The sequence below is a fragment of the Puma concolor genome, chromosome E1, assembly GCF_028749965.1.
Source record: "Puma concolor isolate L17-30 chromosome E1, mPumCon1.1.hap2, whole genome shotgun sequence".
Lineage (NCBI taxonomy): Eukaryota > Metazoa > Chordata > Mammalia > Carnivora > Felidae > Puma > Puma concolor.
Genome location: NC_141680.1, coordinates 15808980 through 15833892, shown reverse-complemented (window position 1 = coordinate 15833892; position 24913 = coordinate 15808980). Strand labels below are relative to the sequence as shown.

The 24913-nt window shown below is 51.9% G+C and overlaps 1 protein-coding gene across 4 annotated transcripts in view; it reads right to left on the bottom strand.

Moving 5' to 3' along the window:
• Positions 1-2755: 2755 nt before the first annotated feature.
• The window catches only part of SLC43A2 (solute carrier family 43 member 2), a 37659-nt gene continuing 15501 nt past the window's right edge, over positions 2756-24913 (bottom strand). For 3 of the 4 annotated variants that reach the window (XM_086686363.1, XM_086686361.1, XM_086686362.1), the window contains exons 6-14: positions 16016-16108; positions 14485-14618; positions 14199-14401; positions 13567-13736; positions 10323-10450; positions 8894-9023; positions 6781-6854; positions 5358-5481; positions 2756-4843 (exon numbers count right to left, since the gene is read on the bottom strand). In XM_086686363.1, the coding sequence (XP_086542489.1) occupies positions 4682-4843; positions 5358-5481; positions 6781-6854; positions 8894-9023; positions 10323-10450; positions 13567-13736; positions 14199-14401; positions 14485-14618; positions 16016-16108 (1218 nt within the window). In that variant the 3' untranslated portion in view covers positions 2756-4681. Of the gene's footprint in view, positions 4844-5357; positions 5482-6780; positions 6855-8893; positions 9024-10322; positions 10462-13566; positions 13737-14198; positions 14402-14484; positions 14619-16015; positions 16109-24913 lie in introns of all 4 variants that reach the window. The other variant, XM_025919000.2, reaches the window with a different exon arrangement.

The following is a 24913-nucleotide window of genomic DNA, read 5'->3' as shown; positions in this document are numbered from 1 at the left end:
TTTACAGGTAAGGAAACTGAGGCTCAAGACTTGCCTAAGGCCACGGAGACAGTATATGCCGTGGGGCCTCTAACCTCTGCTCCTCCTCTCACTGCCTCCTTGGCACGGGAAGATGGAGCCTTATCTGGGATGGGTCAAGAGGCTGGGAGCTGCCAGGGGCCCGGGTTCAGTCTCGGATCCACCCAGGAGGCTGAGAATGACTGACTTCAAAGGTGAACGTGCTGTCTGCAGAGACCCAGGGGCACAGGTGGTGGCCCCCTGCTGGCAGGGAGAGGCTGGCGCTGTGGCAGGCTACCCACGTGGAGGATGCCACACCTCCTTCTTGACACTGTGTCCTCACCCCAGGGCTTGAGTGAGTTAGGAAATGCGTGGAAACAGCCTCACAGAGCCTACCTGTTCACCCTGACCTTGCCCCCAACCCTGGGGGACCGGGGTGGGGGCTGCAGCCTATGCAAAACCAATTCTTTCACTTTGGGGGTCCTGGGCTCCTAATCCTCACAACCCCACGACCTATACCGTTTTGGGAAAAATGGGCTATCACCCTTGAGCTGGTCCCCTGGCAATTGGAACAGGTAAGGCGCCCCACCACCCCAAGAGCCTGTGAGGAGCCATCATATTCTCCTTCAGAGAAGAGGGAAGCTGGTGTTTAAACAGCCTCTGAAGCCCGATCCTGTCGAGAAGACTTCTCAGAGCTCTCTGACAGGAGCTCCTGACCACAGAGTGCCAACCACTCGTCCCCACACCCCCACCTTACGTGTCTGCTCAGACTCACACAGGCTGATGCAAGTGCATCAACAACTCCACGGAGCTGAATGTGCTGCTGCCTGGGGCAGTCCTGCACATATACCCCCAATACCAGGTGTGTCCCCATTTTCAGTGTCCTTGGGGCCCAGGGCAGAGTGATGCCCCCCTCAGACTGCATAGCCCAGGGGCCATGACGATGGGGGCTTGAGCAGAAGTTCCTTTGACCACGCCGATTCTGGATACAAGAGGGAAAGGAGATGGAGCAAAACCAAAAGGAACCCACAGGGGCCTGCAACCATAACTGTGGGATTTAGAAGGGTTGGAACTTTCCCCAGCAGCGTTTGCAGGAAGCCAACCACAAAGGAATGACTAGACTCCCAGACAGGAGTCCAGGAAGACTAGATAGGAGGAGACCCCTGGCAATGTTCCTGAGGACGGCCCAGCCCCCTTCCTCTCTCCGACCAAAAGCGCAGGACCAGGCATCACTTCCTGCTCCTTCCCACGAGGAGCCTGGAGGCTGGGGGGGGCGGGACGAGACCAGAGGGCTGTGGCCACTTGGTGTCCACTGCCTTTGACCAGCTCGTGGTCCCTTTCCCACCCCAGGGCACTCTTCTCAGGGTGGGGGTGACCAGAGATTTGGTCCCCCTTGTACCCATCAGTCTCCAGGGCTAAGATGACTCTACTAAGTAGAGCTCAATCCAGGCTCTGAGGAAGCTCTTGGCTCCGGGAAATGGAGACCATGCCTGGCTTTTTGCTTCCTTTCCCTGGGCTGTTGCTGCCCTGCTCCCAAGGCCCAGTGGGCTCTGGGGCTGATGCTCCAAATGGAATGTCCTGGCCTAGAGGGCCTTGGATGCTCTAATGACTTCAGGAGTCCTGGCTCTAACCTTAAGCATGTTACTCCACCCCCGGGCCTCGAGTTTTCCAGCTATAAAATAGGGATAGTATCTAACTCCTGGGTTATTATGATTCAAGGATGATAACAGGAAAATATGTAACCCATCAACTCCGTACTGTCAGAGCAGAATGACTGGCCCCCGACAAGGGGGTGGGGGCACAGTTACCTGACCCATCTGGTACTGCTCCATGCACTGTTGGCCTTGGACTCTTTTCCACCCTGCCCTCTAGTTTCTCAACGCCTGCTTCTTCTCACAAAGTGCCCATGTCCTGCAGGTGGGTTGGGAGAGATAGGCAGCAGCTCCCTTTGGCCAGGCCTGGGTGCTGCTGGGGATGACACGGGCCCGGTCTGTACAACCTCAATACGGCAGGGCCCTTGCTAATTAGCCATCTCCCCAAATTGTACTCCTCTGTGTCCCTAGGTCTTGAAATTTGGGTGCCCCAGAATCACCAGGTGGGGCTTAGCAAAATGTAGATTGTCAATTCTCCGGGCCAGAGGCGACACCTGACGTCGACCTTTTTAACAAGCACCCGAGGAGTTCCTGCTGCCGGTGGTCATTGGACCATCCGTGGAGGACGGCTCTGACTGCTAACACCATACCCCACCTGGCCTTGGAAGCCACAGGTCCATGAACATGACAAAAGTACAACACCTGCCTGACTTTAACTCTGCATTTCCCAAATTTGACCATTTATTTATTTTTAAAAGAAAGCTCTGTGCCCAACATGGGGCTTGAACTCACAACCCCAACATCAAGAGTCACATGCTCTACTGACTGAGCCAGCCATGTGCCCCTGACCAGGAAAGTTTTTTTTTTTTTTTTTGAATAATTAACATCTCACAGAACTAGTGTTCTGAAGAACGGTTTGGAAAATGTTGATCTGGTTCTCTCTCCTTTTTAAAACTATTTGTTTTAGGGGCGCCTGGGTGGCTCAGTCAGTTAAGCGTCCGACTCTGGGTTTTGTCTCAGGTCACGATCTTATGGTTTGTAGGATGCAGCGCTGAGTTGGGCTCTGCGTCCACAACACACAGCCTGCTTGGGATCCTCTCTCCCTCTGCCCCTCCCGGCTTGCTCGCTTGCTCTCTTCCAAAAATAAACTTTAAGAACAGTAAAAATAATTGTTTCAAACAAATATCTTGTTTTTTAATGTTTGAGTGGACTGAAATCTAGGAAAATTAGGTGTGTTCAAGGTGCTCGACCGTTAATGCAGGACTCGAATTTGGGCCTGGGTCTGTCCTTTACTGTTCCCCACCAGTTTCCCTCACCACTTTCTGCTTCTGTCTCTTTGAGCCTGAGGTTCTCCTGGGTCACCTTGTGTCCTGAGCTCAGGAGGAACCCTCAGGGCAGCGGATCCAGGAATAAGAAATCTGAGTCGGGGATGGAAGGGATCAGGACTCGCTGTTTGGCTGGGATAAACAGCAGAGGCAGTCTGGCCCACACTTCTAAGATGTCTGTACAAGCGCAGTTTGTTTGGGGGTGGGGTGGGGAGTAAGGTCTCTTCCTGGCCCCACTGTAGCTTCTAAGATGGCAATCACCCAGAGAGATGGGGAGTGGCTGGCTGGGTAGGACTGGGGCTGCTCAGTGGCAAGAAATCTTGTCTTGCCTTTTCTCCTCAAGCTCAAAACAGGCACGTGTAGCCATTAACCGAAATGCTTAGCAGGGGCGTCCCTTACCAGGAGGAAAATGGATTTATTGCTTTATAAAAAGGAGTCTGATAAAACTTAAAAGAAAAAACCCAAAAGTAGAAACCTAAAAATCAACCCACCCTGCTGAGCACTCCCAGGAAGTCTCAGACACATTTCTGGAGGCAGTCAGGTGGGGGGCTGGAAAGCCAGGCCCGCCTGGCAGAGGAAGGGCGGCCTCTTCCCGTAAACAGCTCCAGGGCCCTGGAGGAGTCTGCCGGCAGGGGGCGCTGTGGCCCCACGGCCTCAGACCAGCTCCAGGCCCAGAGTGAGGCTGCCTCCAGGACCCTGGGCCTGTGGCAGGCCTGGCTGGCTCCTGGGTGGCCCCAGGAAGATGAGGGCAGACACCCAGAGCCCACACCTTACCATCACCCCACCACACACATCCCTCACACGTATCACAGGGTCACACATCCCACTTACACATGTACATGTACACACACACACACAACACACACACACTTAGGCCCCTCACCGTCCATCTCCCCGGCCAGGCCTGGACCTCCTCATCTGTCAGCAGCAGCCTGGCTTCCACCCCCATAAAAACAGCTGTGTGTGTAGGGGGTGCCCTGTTGGTGCTGTTTTAATTCCCTTCGGGTCACAGACTGGATGAAGGGTGGCAGTGGAAACTTGCTCCCTGCCCTGAGGGAGGAGGTGAGGGACTGCTAAGCAGCCTTGTCCTTGGCTCCTAGCCGTGCATGACTATCCAGCCCTCCGTCCCCTCCCCAGGCTTTAAGCCAGGGGGGCTTCTCCACAGGCCTATAACAGGAGGACAGGTCACGGACAGGCCACAGGGGGCTGGAATTACAAAGGAGTTAGCACCAACAACAGGAAGCGGGTCCTTCCTTCCTCAGGCAGCCTCAGACTGGCCAGGGAGGAGGTTGAGGGGCCAGGCGAGGGCGCGCAGACAGTGCAAGCCTTTGTCCTTGGGCAGGTGTGGCCAGTGGGCATGCAGCTGAGGGGCAGGTGGCAGGCAGTAGGTGGCAGACCCCTCTGCTTTGGCAAGAGGCAGAATCCAGACACTTAAGGGAGAGAGAGCCTGCCTGCTGGAGGTCCTCCTTGCTCCTCCTGCAGGCACCATTGTGCCTCAAGGCTCCGGGGCCCCTCGACAGTGGCAGAGCAAAGCCCAGGCCAGCCCTTGCTTCCAGCAGTAGGAACATCGCACATCCGGGCCCTCTCCCGTCCGTCCTAGCGCTGCAGAGCTCCAAGGCAGGACCAGGGTCCTGGGAGGGAGCGTGGACTCCAAAATGGTGAAGGAGAGGATCCTGAGGGTGCACAGAGGTCCTCTGGGATGGGGAGAAGGACACCGGTGAGTCACTGAAGCAAGGGCAGGAGGCCACAGTTCCGAGGCGGCGAGCGCTACACGAAAGCCTCTGGGTTGGAGGAGCCGTTCAGCTTGAGGAAAAGCTTGTCATCCTCCCTCTTCTGCTGTAGCTGCCTCTCCAGCTGGCGCCGGTAGCAGACGAGGTAGAGGGGGAGGCAGAACCCCAGCATGCTCAGGGCAAGCAGCCCCACATTCACCTGGAGAAGCAGAAATGAGAGCTGCCGTCACATGAGGCAGGGGGCCGGGCAGGAGCTGTGGTCTTTGCAGAGCCCGACTCAAGAGCCTTCCCCACACTCAGGTTTGGACGAGGGGAGGTCACAGGAGGGGAAAGGAAAAGCTGAAACTGGACGAAGGGCCCAGGGCCCGTGGCTCCACATTCCAGTATCAGGATTCCCAGCTGAGAAGCCCTCGGGGACTGGGCCCTCCACCTCTGACCTCCAGTTGTGAATATCCAGGGGTGGGGCCAGGAGTGGGGCACGTTCACAGTACCTGGTTAAAAATGCCAACCCTCAGCAGGAGGGCTACCCCAAAATCAGGTCCAGAAAGGATACTCTTCTTCTCCTACACAGCCACCACTCACAGAGGGACCCTGAGTTCATCCTAACCGAAGTTCCAAACTGCCTCTCCTTGGGGCCCTCGAAGCTCCTGAGCAATGCCTCCCAGCTCTGAGTGGGCAGATGCCCATACCCCACTGCCCCACACCCTTCTTACCCATAGAGGGTCTCCTTGGAGGGGACCCATCATGGCCAGAAACAGGGGCTGCTGCAGGAGAGCGAAGAGTGCACTGACCAGCGACTGCAGTCCTGTGAGGCTGCCAAACTGGGTGGAGGGGTACCTGCCGGGAAGACAGGGGACCTGTCACCACAGGTGCCACTCTCAGGCTTTCCCAATGCTCCTCGGCCTCAACTTGGCCCCAGGTGTGCCTGCCTCGGATTAGTTTCTGCCAAGCAGTCCTGTGACTGTGAATTTCTCTTTCAGACCGGCGTGAGACCCCCGATTCTGGGGAGGACCCCACTCCACCCAGGCGTGCCCCAGGTCCATGGGTGTCTGGACGAGCTGAGTGGAAAGTGGTGCCAGCAGGACTCTGCGGCTTGGCAAACAGGCCCAGGGAGCAGGTTGGAGGCTGGCCCTGGCTCCGCTACGCCCTCATCCAGAGGAGCATTGTGTAATCACGGAAACTCGGCATCACACTCTTGGTGGACTCTCAGACTCTGCCAGGGCAGCAGCAACTTCCTCCTGGCATCGGGTGGAGTGGGGGACGACAGGCAGACCTGGAATGACCCCCGTGGGATGCTGATGGGAGGGGAGAGAAAATCTCAGCGAAATGTCAGGTTTTGTGGCCCCGGAGGTGAGAAGGGGCTCCCAGCGAGGAACAGGCTAGTCTTTGGTCAGAGACACACAGGAGACGGTGTTTGAGTTCCTTTTTTTTTTTTTTTTTTTTAAAGATTTTATTTTTAATTAATCTCTACACCCAATATGGGGCTCAAACTCAGAACCTCAAGACCAAGAGTCACATCCTCTACTGACTGAGCCAGCCAGGCGCCCCCATGGAGTTCCATTTTTGAGCCAAGCCCCAGCCCAAGGGGGAAAAACAACTGTGGTTCCTTCTGGATGTGTGGCCTCTTGGAAAAGGAGGCAGGTTTCATTTTAGCCAAGGCCCAAAAAGGCCAGTGGCAGAACCAGGCCCTTTGAGACTCTGGGTGAGAACAGTCTGACACATTGTGGGCTCAGTTATCCATGTCATTGCCCCTGTGGAAGGCCCTGTAGTTCTGGGCAGCCAGAGCCCTCCCCTGTCCTTCCCGTGAGCAACCAGGGGCAGTCCCGGGGCTCAGCTGAGCAGCCATCCCCGAGGCATAACAAGCTACATGGGAGCACTGACCCTGGCAGGGGAACTGACTTCGTGTTAGATGCCAAGGCTTGTGGGCACCCAACTGTCGGCCCGCTGACCCACCTCCCGCCAGGTGTGACCTTCCCTTGACACACCCAACAGAAGCCCCGGTACCCATCCCCTGGCACAAGAAGATGAGCCCAGATGGCAGGCTGGCCCCCTCCAGGACCTCGGTCCTCCCACGAACCTCCCTCAGGTCATTCCCTTACTGTCGGCCCCAGGCCACCCCCGGCAACCAGCACTTACACGGCGGCATACAGGCCCCCGACGGCAGAGTGGATGAATCCTCGCACAATCGTGTGCAGGATAAAGGAGAGGATCTGAGAGAGGGAGAGCAGAGTGTGAGCAGAGAAACGTGAGGGTCCCCACAGTCCTTGGGGTCCTGAGCAATGGCAGCACTGGCAACTGGTGTTGGCTCACACCAGCTCTCCAAGGGCCAATGCCCGAGTTGTCAGGGATTTTGTGAGCCAGCTATGAGACAGTCACTACGAAAAATTAAATTCATAAAGACTTAGAATTAAACAAATTATATAAAAACAGAGGTAACGGATACTCAGAATTCACCATTTCTTAATTATCTGTGCTCTGGGGGTTTCTACGTTTATAGTCTAGTACGGTGGGAGTACTGTACGATGGCGTGTCATTGTGAATCTCTTTTCAACTGCACATTTGGGGATGTCATATCAGTTGAAATCAGCCATGGTGAAAGCATTTACACCAAGGAAATTGGCAAACACCGAGTCAGGGCTCCTCCTGCCTCCACCCAGAGTCAGCAGTTATAGATGTACTGACACAGCACTAAATAGGAGGTCATTAATCATGATTTGATCTCCTGCCTTTGCTGACCTGAGGATGGTGCCCAGAGGTCTCTGTGCCTGGTCACTCAGGTCCTAATGGCTGATAGCTTTCCTTCTCCCTACCCGAAAGTTCAGCTTCTTAAAAAGGCCACAGCTGGCCGGCTTGGCAAGCTCCAAGAAGCATTTGTAGATAATTCCTCAGGAGCAAGAGAGCTGTGTCCATTTTGCCACAGCCGCTGGGACCCTTTATTCGCCCTTTGCACACGGCCCTGCCATCCTGCTTAGCAGCCAGGACCTGTTCCCAGGAATGTGGGCGGCAGAGGGGGCAGGGGCTGCTCTCTGCAGTGTTGCAAGAGGGCTGTGCCCAACTATGCTTGCTCACACATCCTTGTGCAGGTTCCCCCTTTCCACTTCAAGTGTCTTGTTGCCTTTTCATAACTTTTCTTTCAACAAGAACTAAATAAAACAAAAAGCAGAAGACTGTCCCTAGTGAGCATTGCCCCTTCATTAGACAAGGTGGTCAAGGCAAGGATCTATCGACCAGCCTTGTAAGAGGGGACAGCCACCAGGAAGCTGGGAGGGCACCAGGAATACAAAGACACTCTCACTGGGAACTGGAACAAGCCTCCAGTGGTTTACTCTGGTCTCACACAGAATGTCGGCACATGCACATGATAGTACCCATGGGTGGTACACAGCTGGGTGTTCAATGTACTTCAACACATGGCCACTTGCAAAAAAAAAAAAAAGAGAGAGAGAGAGAGAGAGAGAGAGAGAGAGACTCTGGCTTTCCTTCTGGACCTGGCCCAAGATACTATCTGGACTTGAGCTAACCCATGTGGAAGCAATGCCATTATTCAGGTCCCTTCAAAGTTCATAAACTTGAGGATTTAAAAATCGTCATAATAAAAATAAACAAACTTGGAGACTGGCACTAGAACACTTTCATGGACGTAAGGGTAGAGCTGGGCAGGTGACAAAATCTACTTTGCTTCCAATGTCTGCCAAAAGTCAGCTTTCAAAAGCAACAGAAATCTTGTGAAAAGGAATTAAACTTTTGAACCCTGATGCCCAGTGATCATCACAGTCTTTCCCAACTCTCTACAACACAGATACCCCGTAGGCATTCTTGTACCAGAGTAGATGGTCCCATCAATGCCACAGATTAGCTAGACCTCTTTGGACCTCAGGTTTCAACTGTGTGAGCAAAAGCAAAACAAGGAGCCATACAACTACCCCACATAGTTCTGGGGGACGGTATGGTGGTGGTATTCACGGCATGCAAGATGCTCAAAAGGCCATGAAGAAGGATATGCCTTCATAGAGAAGAGTTTTCTGTGAAAGGCAATCCCAGTTTCATTTAGAGCTCACCCCCTGCATTAAGCACAGAACCTGGCAAGTAAGAAGCCCTTGGTAAATAACAGCGGGCTGGTTGGTTGTTGGTTGCAATAAATGAATGAAAAGTCACCATGGTCTTTGTTGATGGCTTCCATGACACATCACGTCCCTTCTGGTCTCACTGTCCCACATCCCACCCGACCTCTCCTTCTCCCCGTACCCACCTGCAGAGGCAGGTTGGGAATGAGACAGGTCACCCCAAAGCCCACAAGCAGCACATTTGTGAAGGCGAAGGCCCGCATGGCGTTGGTGACTTTCTGGATCTGCCGGTCTCGCTTCTTCTTCTTCTCGCCCCTGTGGAGACAGAGCACACACCGGAGCTGGGAGCTCCCTGAAGGAGGATGGGCTCTCCCAGGAAGTCACAGCTTGCAGACGATGCGAGACTCGGAGACCACCCGAGCACATCTGAGGGACTGTCAGGGCGAGACCACCCCTAGGGACGCCCCCATTGCGCCCTCTGGACTGAGTGCTGGGTGTGAACCGCAGTGGAGAGGTTGGATGCAAGGTCATTAACACACTGCGCTGCCTCAGTGAAGACTGACGGGGAGGCAAGCAGCAGAGCACACCCAAGTCAGGATGTGGCGAAGCCCCGCTTCACCGCGGACTCCAACTTCACCCAGATCCCGCAGGGAGCTGATGATAAGCCAGATAATAAGTCAAACAAGGGAGGGAGTGGATTTCCCCTTTGGGGGCAGGAAGGGGTGAAGGAGAAACAAATATGCAGTAGATGGAATCAGATGGCTTTAGGACCTGACCTAGATAACGGAGCATTCTCTGTAGCTATTTCCTTGTGAATTCACTATTAGGGATCCCAGTCCCACTGCCCGCACAGATAACCCACGGACAACTGTAGGACATGCAACAATGAATGCCAAGTGCTGGAGACCCGGGGAGTCCCAGACCCACCACTTCCTCACTATGTGACCCCAGGCAAGCTACTCAAAGTCCTAACTTCAGTTCCCGCATTTGAAAAATGGGTTCAACACTAGTACGCGCCTCATCCAGGCGCTGGGAGGCTTGACTGAGATACTGTGCATCAAGTGTTTGGCATGGGGCCCAGAGCAATAAACAGTGGCTTATTATATTAAGGTGGAGTCATGAAGACAGCATTTAACTCACCCTCTGATCTTGGAGCCCAACCTTTACGAACGCGGGGCTCCTGTACCTTGTTTCATGCTGACAATTATGAACAGATCTAGCAGTTCTGCGGTTATAGCAGCCTACTACTCCCACCGAGTGGAGTGAGCCTCGCAGGCAAGCAGGACTTTACCACGGTTTACCACTGTGCTATTCCTGACTGGGTCCTTGGACACCCAGCGTCTGCACACAGACCTTCCTCCGGTTTCTCCCATTCTTCCATCAAGCCCAGTGCTTTTCCAAACTTTCGGGTACCAAAGAATCTCCATAACGAAGTGATACACTCAAATCTGTGCTGAGCTAAGTGAGAGAGTGTCGGAAAGCCCTTACGAATAGCTTTGGGCACGGCCCCCTCTTGCCTCTCCCGCTGACTTCAAAAGCTAGGCCACCCACCCGGTTCCTGCCTAGCAGCTGACTCTGGGGCCAGGAGCTAGGGGACAGGCCCCGTCTACGCACTGGTTGGCGTCTTTCTCCTCAGGTTCCTCAGAGGCATCTTCACACTCCTTCAGCCTCCAGTCCATGATGTAGCCAATGACAGGGGCTGTCAGCAGGCAAAGCAGCTGGAGCACACCGAAGATGGAGGTGTAGAGGCCAACTGGGGAGGAAAATGGGCTGCGTCATGGGGGGCCCCTAGCAGAAGCCTGAGGCAGGTGCTGGGAGAGCCTGAGACCCCGTAGGCCCTTCCGGGGTCTTCCACAGACCACCCCTCACCAGCCCTCACCGTGCGCCTTGAGGGGAGCCCAGAGACTTTGAACTCCAAAATCAAAGGTGGAGCAAGGGGCAGGCACCCTGTTCTCTTCTCCAAATCATCTGCTTATTTCCAAGAAACAGCTAATGAAATCCAGTATGTCACAACGACATCCCCCAGAGGCTCCAGGAAGCGTCTATGACTCGGGAACCACAAAATTACCAATGCCTGGGACTGAAGCTTTGTGTATGACTAGTCATTAGTTTTCTGCCTCTAGAAATATACCAGGAAGGCACCACTCACAGGGGCTCTGACGTAAGGGCTCCAGTCTTCAAAGAGCCTTAGAATTATGATGAGATTTTTTTTTTTTAGGCAAATAGAAGCTGAGGGTTGACTGCCCCTCCCCCACCCACAGTTCTGGCCAAGAGGGATGTTTCTTGGTCAGAGACTGGCTGGTGGGGATGTTGCAGTGTTCTTCGACAATCCCCCTGGCTTACCGGTAGCCATCACTGCATCAGGAAAGCAAAAGTAAAAAAGCAGAAAGGAGAGAGGTTAGCAGCAGAGATCTCAATGGTTATTATACGGAGATGGGGCGTGGTAGCAGGCCATCTCTGGGCCCAGCACACACATGCCATTTCCCACCAAGACCAGACTCTTAGAGCATCCAGGGGACGCCCAGCTTGAGTCAGGCTTCTGGGAGTGCAGGCGGGTGAGGCCCAGCACGGGCATCTGTTGATGGTTTCCGGTCTGCTGTGGCCTCAGTCACGTGCAGCCGGGGCCTCGTCACAGGCAGGCTGGTGAATCAGGCCTGCGGTGCTTGCCGAGGACCAGGAGGGGGAAGTGGCGTGGGTGCCGAAGACCCGGCCAACCAGGGCCCCTCATGTACCCTGCCCTGTCATACTCTGTCGCACCTCCTACTGCTCTCCAAGGGAAGGAGAGGTCAAAGAATCCGTCCTGACCCCCAGCCAAACACTGACACCATGGGTCTCCCTCCGACAGCCAGAGCCGGTCCCTTCTATTCCACCAGCTCCCTGAGCCTGAAGCAGCCCCTCTGGGGACAGCCGGGGCTGTGGGGGTCGGGAACAACAGCTCACAGGAGCAGAGTGGGGAAAACCGATGCCCTGTCAGCTGCAGATTGGATTTCCTGGCCCAACTTCCTCTACTTCTTAAAGCTGACTTTTTGAATGTGGGAAACAGTTGGGAAAAAAAAAAAAAATCCTCTTGAGCAGCAAAAGATTTCTTAGAGAACTGGAGTGAAAGTCCACGACTCAGCAGCAGGGAGATTTGCCTTCTAAGAGCCAGTGGGCCCTCACTTCACTTCTCGGGCCCTGAGTTTATAACAGAGGGTGTTTAGACACGATAGATCAGCTTTCCCCAAAGTGTGGTCCACAGATTTTAATGAGCGTTATACCATAACAATGTTCCTGTGGTGGAAGTTTGGGGAAAAATCATTGGACAAAACAAAGTTAAATAGGTTATGTTTTCCTATAGGGCTCTCTTAGGGCCTTTACTGTGTCAGCGTCCATCATGAAATTTTGCAAGGGCACATGGTAACTTCACCACAGGACATTCATTTTCACAGTGGAACCAGTGTTGTCCAGGTCCCTTTGTCATCTTTCCCTTTTGTTAAAGCTGTTTTTTAATTTATTTTTGAGAGAGAGAGTGAGAGAGAGAGACAGAGGCAGAGTGTGAGCAGGGAAGGGGCAGAGAGGGAGACAACAGAATCCAAAGTAGGTTCCAGGCTCTGAGCTGTCAGCACAGAGCCCGACACGGGGCTCGAACTCATGAACTGTGAGATCATGACCTGAGCCGAGGTCGGACGCTCAACCGACTGAGCCACCCAGGCACCCCTCTCTTTTTTTAAGTTTATACAATTTATTTTAAGAGAGAGAGAGGGAGAGCGCAAGAGTGCACATGTACATGGGGTAGGGGAAGAGAGAGACAGGAAGGAGAGAGAGAATTCCAGGCAGGCTGCTCACTGACTCATCCCCTTTAAAAACTGTATTTCAGGGGCACCTGCGTGGCTCAGTCAGTTGAGCGTCCGACTCCTGTTTGTGGCTCAGCTCATAATCCCACGGTCGTGGGATGGAGCCCCTCATCGGGAGATGGGCGTGCAGCCTCCTTATGATTCCCTCTCTCCCTCTCCCTCTGCCCTTCCCCCACTTGTGCGGACGAGCTCTCAAAAAATTTAAAAAAATAAAAATAAAACACACCAAAAAACCTGTATTTGATTCCTTGTAATCCCTAGTGTAACTACCCCTGGGGAAAACCAACTAAACCAACAAACAGTTGCACACCAGTGAGAATGCCAATAAAAAGGATTTACCGACTGTGTTTGTCCAGCTTAGGGATGACTAAAGCTGACTCAGCTCAGGCCCTGAGGAAGTACTGATTTTCTTTGTAGAATCAAAACCTCTAATCAGCTGAAGACCTTCTGTGCTGTTTTAGAAAAGTGGTGTGTGCGTTATCAGCTCTGTTTACCGAACTTGACAAGCCTCGACTGGATCACACGCACAAGGAAGCCGCCGCCCAGCCTTGCCTCCCAGTTCTGGGCGCAGACCCTGAGTACCCAGCGGTGTGGGCCACCCCTGCCCCTTCGCACAGAGCCTCTCCACGGCCGCGCCTGCGGTGTCCCAGGGCAGGGAGACCCTTGGCAACGGGGCTGACTGCCTGTCTTTCAACAAGTTCTCAGGTGGAGTACTCCGTCCCCCACAGTGTTTTCATTCACAAACAGGCTTGCCAACGGCCCCGAGGCAATGAAAAACATACGCCCCACACCCTGAACACATGTAATTATTTTAGTCCCCCTCCCCCGCCTCTAAACCGGGAAATTCTAATGGCAACGGGAGAGAACAGTGGGGGCTGGCTGGGGTGAAATGGCTCTCATCAGCAGTGAATCCTTCGGAGCCTGCCATTTTCCGGACTAGTATCTTCCAGGCGGTGGGCTTAACCTCAGGCGGGTAGGAATGAGCACGGATCGCGGGGTGCCCTCTTGTGGGGAAATGCATCGAGGTCGGGGGGGGGGGGCCACCTACCTACATCCTGATCACCGCTGACCAGGAACTTGAGGATATTGTTCATGGCGCCCATGTAGAAGATGAGCCGTAGCTGTGTGATGCACATGGTGACCAGGCTGAGCAGCAGGATGGGGCTGAACACGCTGTGCATGAAGGAGGGGGCCGCTGCGGGGAGAAGACCAGGGGTGCTCAGGAGAACCGATGCCCCTACCCGCCACCCCCCACCCCCCCGGCCCACAGCCTACCCACCGTCCAGGGGAAGCCTGATTTGCTGACCAGATCACCCTATGCTGGATGCAGGGATGGGCCTGGGGGAGGTTAAATGTGTGGGTGCTGGACTTGGGTCACCCAGGGGTGTGAAGTGAGTTGGAAGAATCCCTTCCCCATTCTGGGCCTCAGTGTGCTCATCTGTCAGCCCGGGTGCAGGGTGCCGCCTGCCCTCTGGGGATCAAGTGGGAATTAAGTGAGATGGCACCCACGAAGCCCTCAGTTGCTGCTGGCCCCGGGTGAAGGGATTTCCGGGATGGGTTGGCCGCCTCCTCCCCGCCGCCGAGGTGCGGGTTTGGGTGCAGACGGCCCCGCCGACGTCCTAGGCAGGCCCTGAAGGTGAGGTCATGAAGCAGGTACCTGCGGTGTCTGGCTGGCACTTCACCTCCAGGTCAATGGTGGACAGGCACAGCTTATGGCCCTCCTGCAGTGCCGCTTGCTCCTTGCTGCTCCTCATGGAGCTGCCCACGCTGAGGCGGCGCCCCACCGTGGTCACCTGCTTGTAGAACTGCTTCCCTGTGATCTTGTGGTCAAAGCCCAGCCAGCTGAACTTGATCTTCACCCTGGAGGCCACAGGAGAGTGTCCATCGGTGCTGCCCGGGACCCTGGCCAGGGCGGGGGTGGGGCAGACGGCACATCCACTTACGAGTAGTCCATGTCCTCCGGCCCTGGGAAAGGCTCCAGGGGCCAGTTCAAGAAGCAGTTGAGGAAAACCAATCCGGAGCAGCCGGCCCAGACCACGAGGATGATGATGAAGGAGGCACCAAAGTCATAGATGACCTGACAGGCACAATGGGGTAGGCGCAGGGCCAGGGGGCAGAGTTAGCAGAGGGAAGCCACGGCAGGCGGCAGGCAGGGGGCATCTGTCAGCCCTGCTCTTCCTGCGCTGAGCTGCGTAAGGAGGCACGGCTCCGCCAGTCTGGGTGTCTGGTCGTCAGAGGCCCCGCATCCCAGCAATCCCAGCTTGCCCTGGCACGTCGTTAACCCCCTGTGCCTCCAACTTGGACCACATGTCACCTCCCTGGAGAGGCCTTCTCTGACTGCTTCTGTCACTGTCACCTCACAAGTTCACAGTGAACGGCCCTGGCTGAGATTACTGACTTCTTGATTACTTTCCTAGTCCGTTACTAGTCCAGCTCCTTGAGAACGGGAACCTGCTAGTCTTGTTCACGGATGTGCCTTGAAGGGTGCACGTGGCAGGTGCCCCAGACACCCAACAAGCAGATGGATGTCTCACTTTGCTCCTCTCTGAAATGGGCATAACACTGTCCCGTAGCCTCAAGGAGCTGCAGGTGTGATCCCCAGAGTGCTCAGTACAGGGCCTGGCAGGTGGGAAGCCTGCTGAGCAAGCATATTAGTCGTTGTTGTCACTGTTACCATTTATTTCCAGCACAAGAGTCGCCAGCATCCTGGCAGACAGCTGCCCAGCTCCCCAGGGAGGGGACCAGTGGTTAGACAGCAAGAAGAGGTGGAGGAGGAACTTGTAGACTTCTCCACACTCCGGAAGGGTGAGAACGCCTAGGAGGCCACAGCATGGCTGGCTCCTCACCCTCCAGGTACCTTGATTCCCCAGAGGCCAGCCCGAGTCTATGACTCCTCCTCCTAATCCATGGCCTCCCCGCCATGTATCGCAGGAAAGGGGTTTCGATTTGGTGCTGAGACCACAGGTGGGACAAGCCCCTTTCGAAGACTTGGCAGGGGCAACAGTATTTGGAGCGGGTGCCGGGGGTGACAGACTGTGAGGTGTTTGCTTCCTCCTGACCCTGCGTGACTTCCACAGGTTCAGAATCCTGCCTGGGAGGGAAACAGCTGAACCAACTTAGCCAAGAGCAGCGCTCTGGCTAATGAGGAGTAACAGCCCAACAACAACAGACCTGGGGGTGGGGTGACCTGGGACAAACTCACCCATCCCTCTTCTCTACCCCAGCCCAGAAATGCAAAGGCGGCCTGCAGTAACACCCTGTGTGATATGCTTGAATTTTCCGTCTCCCATGGCTCAGTGGTTTTCTTTTCTTACTCTTGTGGTGGCCAGGTGCATCCTCCCAGGTGTGGGTGGTGGGGAGGGGCGAACCCCAGAACCCACAATTACTTCCCTCTTCAGAGGAGGCTGAAAGAGCCTTGGGAGAGGGCTCTGCTCAGACATTAGGACAAGAGGGTGAGGCTGGTCACACCCTCACCTTGATTCCTGGGAAGGTGACTGCTGAGGAGGCATAGGATCCAATCATCAAGGCAATAAACGTGGACCGAAGGTCACCAAACATGTTGGGTAGCTGAAAGACAAGAAGCAAGGGAGACCTGCTGAGGGAATGGGCAGCGGACTGGTGGGGGAGGCGTGGGGGAAGGAATCAAGGTATCCTCAGGTTCCATTTCTTATCAGCTCTCCTTCCTGTGTCATTGAGGGGGTGGTGTGGGGAGTGGGTAATTACGGCTTTTCATCTGGGACTTAGTTTGATAAAGGGAGGGGAGATTAATGCAGAACTCAGAGACCGGGTCAGACTCTGAGCTGTTGGACTTCCTGGCTGGTGAGTGTCCCTCCTCTTTGCTCATGCCAGGAGCCTCTGCGTCTTTGCAGGGTTTCATTGAGATGCCAGCGAGCAAAGTCGGGAGCCTCAGGCATCCCTCAAAGGGAGCAAGCCTGTTAAAAGTAAGAATCTATTTGGGGATGAGAGTGTCACTGTATACATAAAAATATCAGTGTCCCAGAAGGACCAGATGTCAGCAAAAGCTGCTTTTGGTTCTAAGACAGTAGGCTTCTGGAAGGTGCCAATCTGAATTCTACAGTTCCTCAGGGCTGACAGGGGAGCCAGCCTAGTCTGGGATTCCTGCTTCTGGTTTCTAAGTGCAAGGAGAGCCCTCCCTCTCCGTCTCACATTTTACCCCAGTGATGGGCATCGGAGGAGACCGATGGCAAGAAAGACTCATTCTCTTGTCCCAGTGAGGTCGCTCACACACCTCCTATCAGCTCATTCTGGGCCTACCGCCACAACTTCAAAGCTCAGACCCACCCAGCCCGCGATTCTACACAAATCCAGGCACAGTAAATGTGACAACACAGTCACAGAGGCAAACAGACCTAGGGCAAAGTACATCCTCCCAAATAGCCAGTTTGTATCTCCTCTCCCTTGCCTCCAAAGAGACGGAACTGCCATGCTGTGAAGCTCTCCCGTCCCACATCCACAGTGTCCAGAGCATCGAGATCACTCTCTGTGTAGCTATCCAACCTGCTTCACTGAATTCAGGCTGTTCATATGGACCTAATCTATGACCCCCTCTCCCATTTGTCCGGAATCACATTGGGGTTTTCTTAAACACGGAACACTGCTGCCTGGGAGCCAATCCATTGTTGCTGAGTGCAGGCAGTGTGAACTGGCCTTTCCTGCCCCTCATCATTTCTGCCTGTTTTGCCCACAATTAAAAATGAGGAAGGGACATCACCAAAATTAAAAGCTTTTGTGCTTCAAAGGGCACCAGCAAGGGGCTCCTGGGTGGCTCAGCTGGTTGAGCACGCGACTTCGGCTCAGGTCATGATCTCACGGTTTGTGAGTTCGGGCCCTGCGTTGGGGCTCTGTGCCGACAGCTCAGAGCCTGGAGCCTGCTTCGGATGCTGTGTCTCCCTCTCTCTCTGCCCGTCCCCTGCTTGCACTCTGTGTCTCTCTCTCAAAAATAAATAAACATTAAAAAATTTTTTAAAAAAAGGCACCACGAAGAAAGGGAAAAGACAATGCACAAAAGAGAGAAAACGTCTGCAAATCATGCATCTGATAAGGGACATGTGTCTATACACTATGTATATATAAAAGACTCCTAAAATTCAATAATAAAAAAATAACCTATTTTTTAAATGGGCAAAAGATCTGAACAGACATTTCTCCAAAGAAGATCTACAAATGGCCAATAAGCATATGAAAATCCACTCAGTATTATTAATCTTAGGGAAATGCAAGTTGAAACCACAATGAGATATCACTTCATGCCCCCTAGGGTGGCTATAATAAAAAATCAAATAATAACAAATGTTGATGATATATATAGGAAATCAGAACCCTGATCCACTGCTAGTGGAAATATCAGATGGTACACAGCCACTTTGGATAAGTCTGGCAGTTCCTCAAACAGTTCAACACAGAGTTACCATATGACTTAGAAACTTCACTCCTAGGTATATACCAAAAGAAATGAAAACAAATGGACTCACAAAATTGTGGCAGCATTCAAAAAAAAAAAAAAAAAAAAATTGGGAGGCACCTGAGTGGCTCAGTCAGTTAAGTGTCCGACTTCGGCTCAGGTCATGATCTTGCAGTCCGTGAGTCCGAGCCCCGTGTCGGGCTCTGTGCTGACACAGCTCAGAGCCTGGAGCCTGCTTTGGATTCTGTGTCCCCCTCCCCTCTCCCCTTCCCCCACTCGTGCTCTGTCTCACTCTGTCTTTCAAAAACAAATAAATGTTAAAAAAAAAAAATTGTGGCAGCATTCTTCACAATAACAAAGAAGGGCAAACAAGGCCAATGTCCATCAGTAGATGAATGGGTAAACAAAATGTGGCCTATTTATGCAATGGAACGTTATTGAGCCACAAGAAGAAATCAAGTACTGATACCTACTACAACACGGATGAACCCTGAGAATATTATGATAGATGAAAAAAACAAGTTACAAAAGACCACATATCGTATAACTCCATTTATACGAAATGTCTAGAATGGGCAGATCCATAGAGACAAAAAATAGATTAGTGGTTGCCCAGGGCTGGGGTAGAGGAAGCTGGGAGTGTATAGGGAGGAAATGCCAATGGGTACAGGGTTTCTATTTGGGGTGATATAATTGATTACAGTGATGGCTGCACAACTCTGAATGTACTAAAAACACTCAATTGTATACTTTAGGTGAATTGTATGGTATGTAAATTTGTCTCAACATCACTGTTAAAAAATACATGAGTAAGATACATAAGATGATTTGGGGTCCCAGGATTAAAAAGGAAAATGAATAAATCTATAGTGTATGGCCAATAAGCCATTCTATGGCATAGGGCCAGGGTGGCCATCTAGGCTCCCCTAAGAATTCCAAGCACACAAAGAGCTCTTCTTCCAGCCCTGACATAGAGTGGACCCTCTGTCCACTCAGGCTTCTCAGATAGGATCAAAGGGGGATAGAGAGCATATTGAAATTCCCCCCAGCAGGAAACAGAGGCAATGTGAATGCTCACGTGTGCCCGGGAACACCTAGGTGACTACTAAAGGTGCCTAATCTTACTCTTTGCACACCTGCTTCCCAGGTATGCTGCGGTTCAGACGACATGCCTCTGTTCCTGAGCTCACATATTCGGGCTGCTCTGTGCTGGCTCACCCAGCAAGGCAACCTTGCAGCGGAGGCATTTCTGGGGTCATATCCGCCCCAGGGAGAATCCAAAGATTTGTTCTGCTTATGTGGAAGGAAGGAACTGTTCCAACCTGGGATGCCACTCCAGCCATGGGAAATAAAGGAAGAAAGGGATCAAAGAGGCCTTGGAACCGAACCAGAAGAGCGCATGGAGGCCAAGCGCCCGGTACAGGAAAGGCTACTTGGTACAAAGTCAAGCCAGAAAAACACTCTTGTTGCCTGTAGTCACCTTGAAGCACAAAAAGGTATCTCCCAACTTTTCAACAGGGCTGGGAATACTCTTAAAAAGGAGACAGCTTGCTAGCTAGCCTTTTTCCTTCTTAAGCTCAAGTTTGCTTTAATCCTAACCTATGCTAGAGGCCAACAGAACAATGGACTCGGGCTAGCATACAACCCTGGCCTGATCTTCTGGAGTCTTCTCCCCAGAAAAGATTCAGGAAGAACAGGAAGCTGAGAAAGAGGACTGACTTCCCATCTGCCCATGGACGAGGCCCTTGCCCTCATACCTAGACAAGGACAGTGGCTTTTTAGCTGCCCAACTTCTCCCTGCCTAGAACACTCTTAGCGACACCAAGAAAATTTGCCCCAACGTGTTATTTTGGTCAGTAGGGCGATACCTAGGGGGAGTATAGCCTCAGGTCAAACCGTACTACACAGTGTTCTCACCAACACCTATATCCTTTATTTTAAATTAGGGTTATTTTTTTCTGATTACAAAAGTAATGTATGTTCATTGTAAAACATTTGGAACAAAGTATACATAAAGAAAGAATAAAATAAAAATCCCCCTGATATACCCATTAACTATTTTTTATATATTTCCCATTAACCTTTGTCTTATAAATAACTGTAGCTTTTAAACAAAACTGGGATCATATGCTACATGTCGTTCTACAATTTTTCCCTTTTACTTGATATAGTATGTTTTCTTACTTTTTAAATTTATTTAAGATTTTTAATTTTATTATTATTATTTTTTTAACTTTTAAGTAATCTCTACACCCAACATGGGGCTCGAACTCACAACTCTGAGATCAAAAATTGCATGCTCCACTGACTGAGCCAGCCAGGCACCCCTATAAACGCTTTCTAACTTCGTATTCACCTTCAACATAATTTGTAATGACTGTCTGGTATTTCCTTATCTGGATGGTCTATAATTTATGCAACCACTTCTCTGATGTTGGAATTCAAGTCCTTTTTAATTAACATTCTTAAAGATAAGCCTATGTGCACATAGCTATTATTCCCTTAAGGTAAATTCCCAAAAGTAGAATCATTAGGCAAAAGGGAATACACATTCTTAAGTTTTTGTGATATCCTGTGCCAAACTGCCCTCCAGAAAGTGACACCAATTGGTAACTCCCAACAGAAGCACAGTAGAGTGTCTATTTCACTGTATCCACTCTGGCATTTCGTGTTATTTTTAATATTTGCCACTTTACCAACATCCTTGTTTTAAAATCCATTTCTTTGTGTATATGGATGAAATGAATGAGTAATATTTGCTTCAAAATAGTCTGGATGGTGGGTAGAGACAGGAACAAAGCAAGGCTGGTTGTGAGCTGATAATTGTTGAAGTTCAAGATGGACACATGGAATCATTATACTATTCTAATACCATGTATATATTTAAATTTTTCCATGACTAAAAAATGAAATTAAAAAATTTACATTTATTGATTACTAATGACTTTCAACATTTTCAATAATTTTTAAAATCAGCCATTTATATTCCTCACTTGTCCTTTTCTCCTATGAGGATGTTAATCTTTTTATATTGATTTCGTATAAGCTCTTTATATATTAAAGACAGTTACGGTTTGCCCATAGAGTGCAGGTATGTTTTCCTAGTTTGTCATTTAACTTCTTAATTACTTTACCTTCTTCTTAGTTCATGGTGTTCTTTTGATCAACAGAAGTATTTAAATAGGTAGTCAAAGTGTGTGTCAGCTTTTAGGGCCTACGTAGCATTTCTGTCAGATGAAATCTCTCTGAAAAGAACATCAAGGGTGACCTTGACCAATGAACCCCAAAGTACAAACATCCTGACAATGTCAATGTGTGGTCACAAAAGAATAGCAAGCACAGGAGAAAAGAGGGTTTCCCTAAGGACGCTAATTATTTTTTAAATGTTAATACTAATTGTGTTTTTCCTTTAAGCCACTTCCTTCCCTTCCTCCTAAAGCTGTCATGCCTGCCAGGAGATTTTCCCCATTTGCCATGCCCAGAAGCAGCTTGATTAGATGATTTTTTCTTATTATTAAGTAATAATATATAATAATATGGCATAATTATATTAGTATAATAGCATATAATAATAAGACAATAGCATTATCATAATAATAGCAACGATTTTTAATACCTACTGTAAGTATTATCTTAAAAACCCTCAAAACAACCTTCCAAGGTAGGTTCCAAGGGTCACTTTTCACACTCCCTTATCGGGTATAAAACTCTAGGATTAGAAAAGTCGAGGGACACCCTCAAACCGGTAAGGGTCAAATTTGGGATTCAAAGCAGGTCAAGCTTCCGTGCGTAGCCACTGGACTACTCTGCCTCTTGGAAATCTGAGTTTGGTCCCCAGGGCAATTACCATCACCTCTCAAGCTTCTATTTGTTCCTTATTAAGCACTCTGTCTGCTCTCCCCACTAGAGTTTTTTTTACGTCCCTTCTGATGCTCCTTTTGGACCTACCTGCCCCTTCCCTCCTCTTGACCTCCCCATGGTCCAGGGCCACACCTTCAAGTAGACTTGCACTTGCCCTTGGACTTTCTCCTATTTCATCCTCATGTCTGTCTCCTCCCATTCTGGTCTCCTCCTCCCTCCCACCGTCTCCCTCCTTCTGGCTCCAAATGACCTCATCTGCACATAATGGCTACTCAGAAGCCCTGGTGATGGAGTGACGGCTGGGCCCTGAGCAGAGTGCCTTAGTGTGGGCCTCAAGCGCTAGGTGGAGAGGGAAGAACGAGCCCAATCTGCCAAGTAGGAAGCTGGAGCCAGGCTACAATGACAGACGACAGGGGAAAACACTCAGCAGGAGCGGTTTCCTGATTCTGGATTCACAACTGCACTCACAGGTGGGGAGCGCAGGCCCCCTCCCCAGGCTCTGGGTGCTTCCCATAGCCACTTCTGCTGTCTCTGCAAGGGCTGGGGCTGGAATAGCTCGCGGGGCAGAACCCACGGCCTAGCTTACTCGGGGATACCAGTGGTGACTCATTCTCAGCCCCGTGGCTGCACTGTAAACAGGCCCTGGCTCTGTGACCTTCCCAGAGGGGAAAACAGCAGCTGCAGGCGGCCCTCCCCTGGAGTTCTGGCCACAGAACATGGCTACTGGACAAGAGGACCCAGAGGCCTAGGCTCCGTGATGGTGAGGACTGGCTAGCGTCCTTGCAGGACCTTAAGATGCCTCTCTACTCAGGGGCCCCAAAGACAGGCCTTGGCTGGCAGGCAGGGACAGAAGGACCACCGTATAGCCCCTGGAACTGACTTTCCAAATCCATGGTCCCCCAAGCCCACCAGCTAAGGGTGCACCCTGGCCCTCAGGGAAAAGACACAAGGCCCCTTCCAGAGGTGGCTGGTGTACACACCCAGAGCCCTGTACAACTTGTATAGGCTGGGATCCAGGTACCAGTCTGGACAAGCAGACTCAGCAAAGCTAGGCTATTTCCTAACCCCAAACAACCGGGCAGCTCCAAGCACACACTGCCAGGAAAAGGTCCTTGTGGTCACCTTTCCGCTTCACTGCTGTAGGGGTGGGGAGGAGGGGTTCCACTCCCGAAACCACCTCATTTGCCTTCCCAGCCAGGGCCAGCCCTGCCGATGCCTCCACTACACCTTCTGTTCGCCCCCGAACATGTCACATGGTGAACAAATTCATAAGGCAGAACTCTCGGATGGGTGAATTTTTTCCAGGTCGGTGGCGATCAGCTGGTTAGTGGGCTCTCAAGGCCCGGGATAGAAGCTAAAAGACAGAGCTGGCTCCGGGCACTGAAAGTCCTGCTCACCTGGCACTTTGGGCTCCCAAAGTGGGCCCCCAGAGAGCTGGCTGGGGTGCTGTGGGGATTTTCTCCTGGTGGTAGAAATGGGCCAGCTGAGCAGCAACGCCGAATTCCCATCCCCCCACCAGGGGGCACATGCTTCACTGCTGTGCCCGATTCCTTTGCCTCACCTCTTCTTGGTATTTAAAGAGGGATATTTATTCTCTTCTCCTCAAACTCTAGTCCCAACTCCCATGGGACCATTTCTTCCTCAGAATTAAAGTCAGACTTCAATGAATCAAATAGGAAAAGCCCACAGAGAAATTTTTCATGAAGGAGCCTGACAACAGTTTGGAACCACTTTGCTGCAAGGTTTCCAGCTCAGAACCCACTCCCGCTGACAGGGACAGGGGGCAGAGTAATGAAGTGGAAAAGATATGTTCACAATGTTGGTCGCATCTGCTCCCATCTCTAAGCAACCCCGGGCCCTGGATCGCAGGGTGGCAACCCAAAGATGCCGCCTCAGCCGCCGGCCGGTATTTACACTCCAGCCAATGAAGCGAGTTAAAGGGTTGTACAAACGCTAGACATTGGGCAAACAGACCAAAGTGTTCTGTCCAGATGTCCAGCGGGAAGGCTGGGCTCTGCACCTCGGGGAGTGCTCTGTTCCCATGGAATGACCTCACCCTCCCCTGAGGATGTCACGAGGTTCAGGCCCTCTGCTGTGGGGACCCAGGAAAGTCAGTTCTGGTTGTTGGCAGCCCACGGGCATGGGATTTCAGTCTTGCCCTTTGGAGCCTCCGCTCTGGAAGGAAGGATCACCCAGGAGTACAGGCCTCTCTGGCACTATTGACCATCTCGCCCTGGCCTGTGGGGAAAAGGCATTTTGCCAACTTTGGGGCCTCTTCTCCACCAATGGGGTGACCGCTCACAGCCCCTGGTCATTTTTATTTATACCACAGCCCATACTACACAAAACTTCTTAGAACTCAGAAAGTCCCCAAATTAGCATTTCTATGGCAACACATTCCCCCAAATTCCCAGGTTATCACAGAGTGATTATCCACGGCCCCAAAGAAGTGATAGGAGATTTGATTTAGGAAGTTCCTAAAGGCGACCCTAAAGACTCCTTTGTCCCCCAAATTAGAACATGGGTGGGAGACAAAACAGAAAGTGCTGTTGTGCTGCTAGCTTGGCATCTTTGGGGGGCAATGTTGGCAGTTCTGCTTTTTAAAGGCCTGGGCTGTGTCAGAAAGAGAGTGAGCTCTGCTCAGCAGAAGCCTCGGCCAGCCCTAAAACATTGCCCAAGAGCTCTGGCTCTGTCCTCACTGACCTGCTTCTCATTCCCCTTTTGGGGTCTATTCTGGAAAGGACAGCCACAAGAGCCCCCATCTGAGACCACATGGGACAAGAGAATGCCCACTGAGATCCCTTGGGCCAGGGGCAGTAGTGGAGGCGGGGAATGACTTAGAAAGTGTTTAGGGAGTTGGCCCATGTATCTAGGAGGGGGATCAGTAGGATGGGGGTGAGGGGATGAGGGGGTGAGGGCAACACCTGCCTTCTGACAAGGAATAGTAACTGAGCAGCTTCTTGGCGCCCTGCACCAAAGCTTGTAAAGCGCCCGACAGTATGTATTTTAGGTTTTGCAGGCCATATAGTCTCTGTACAACTCCCTCATTCTGCCCCTACAGCACAAAGGCAGCCACGGACAATAGTAAA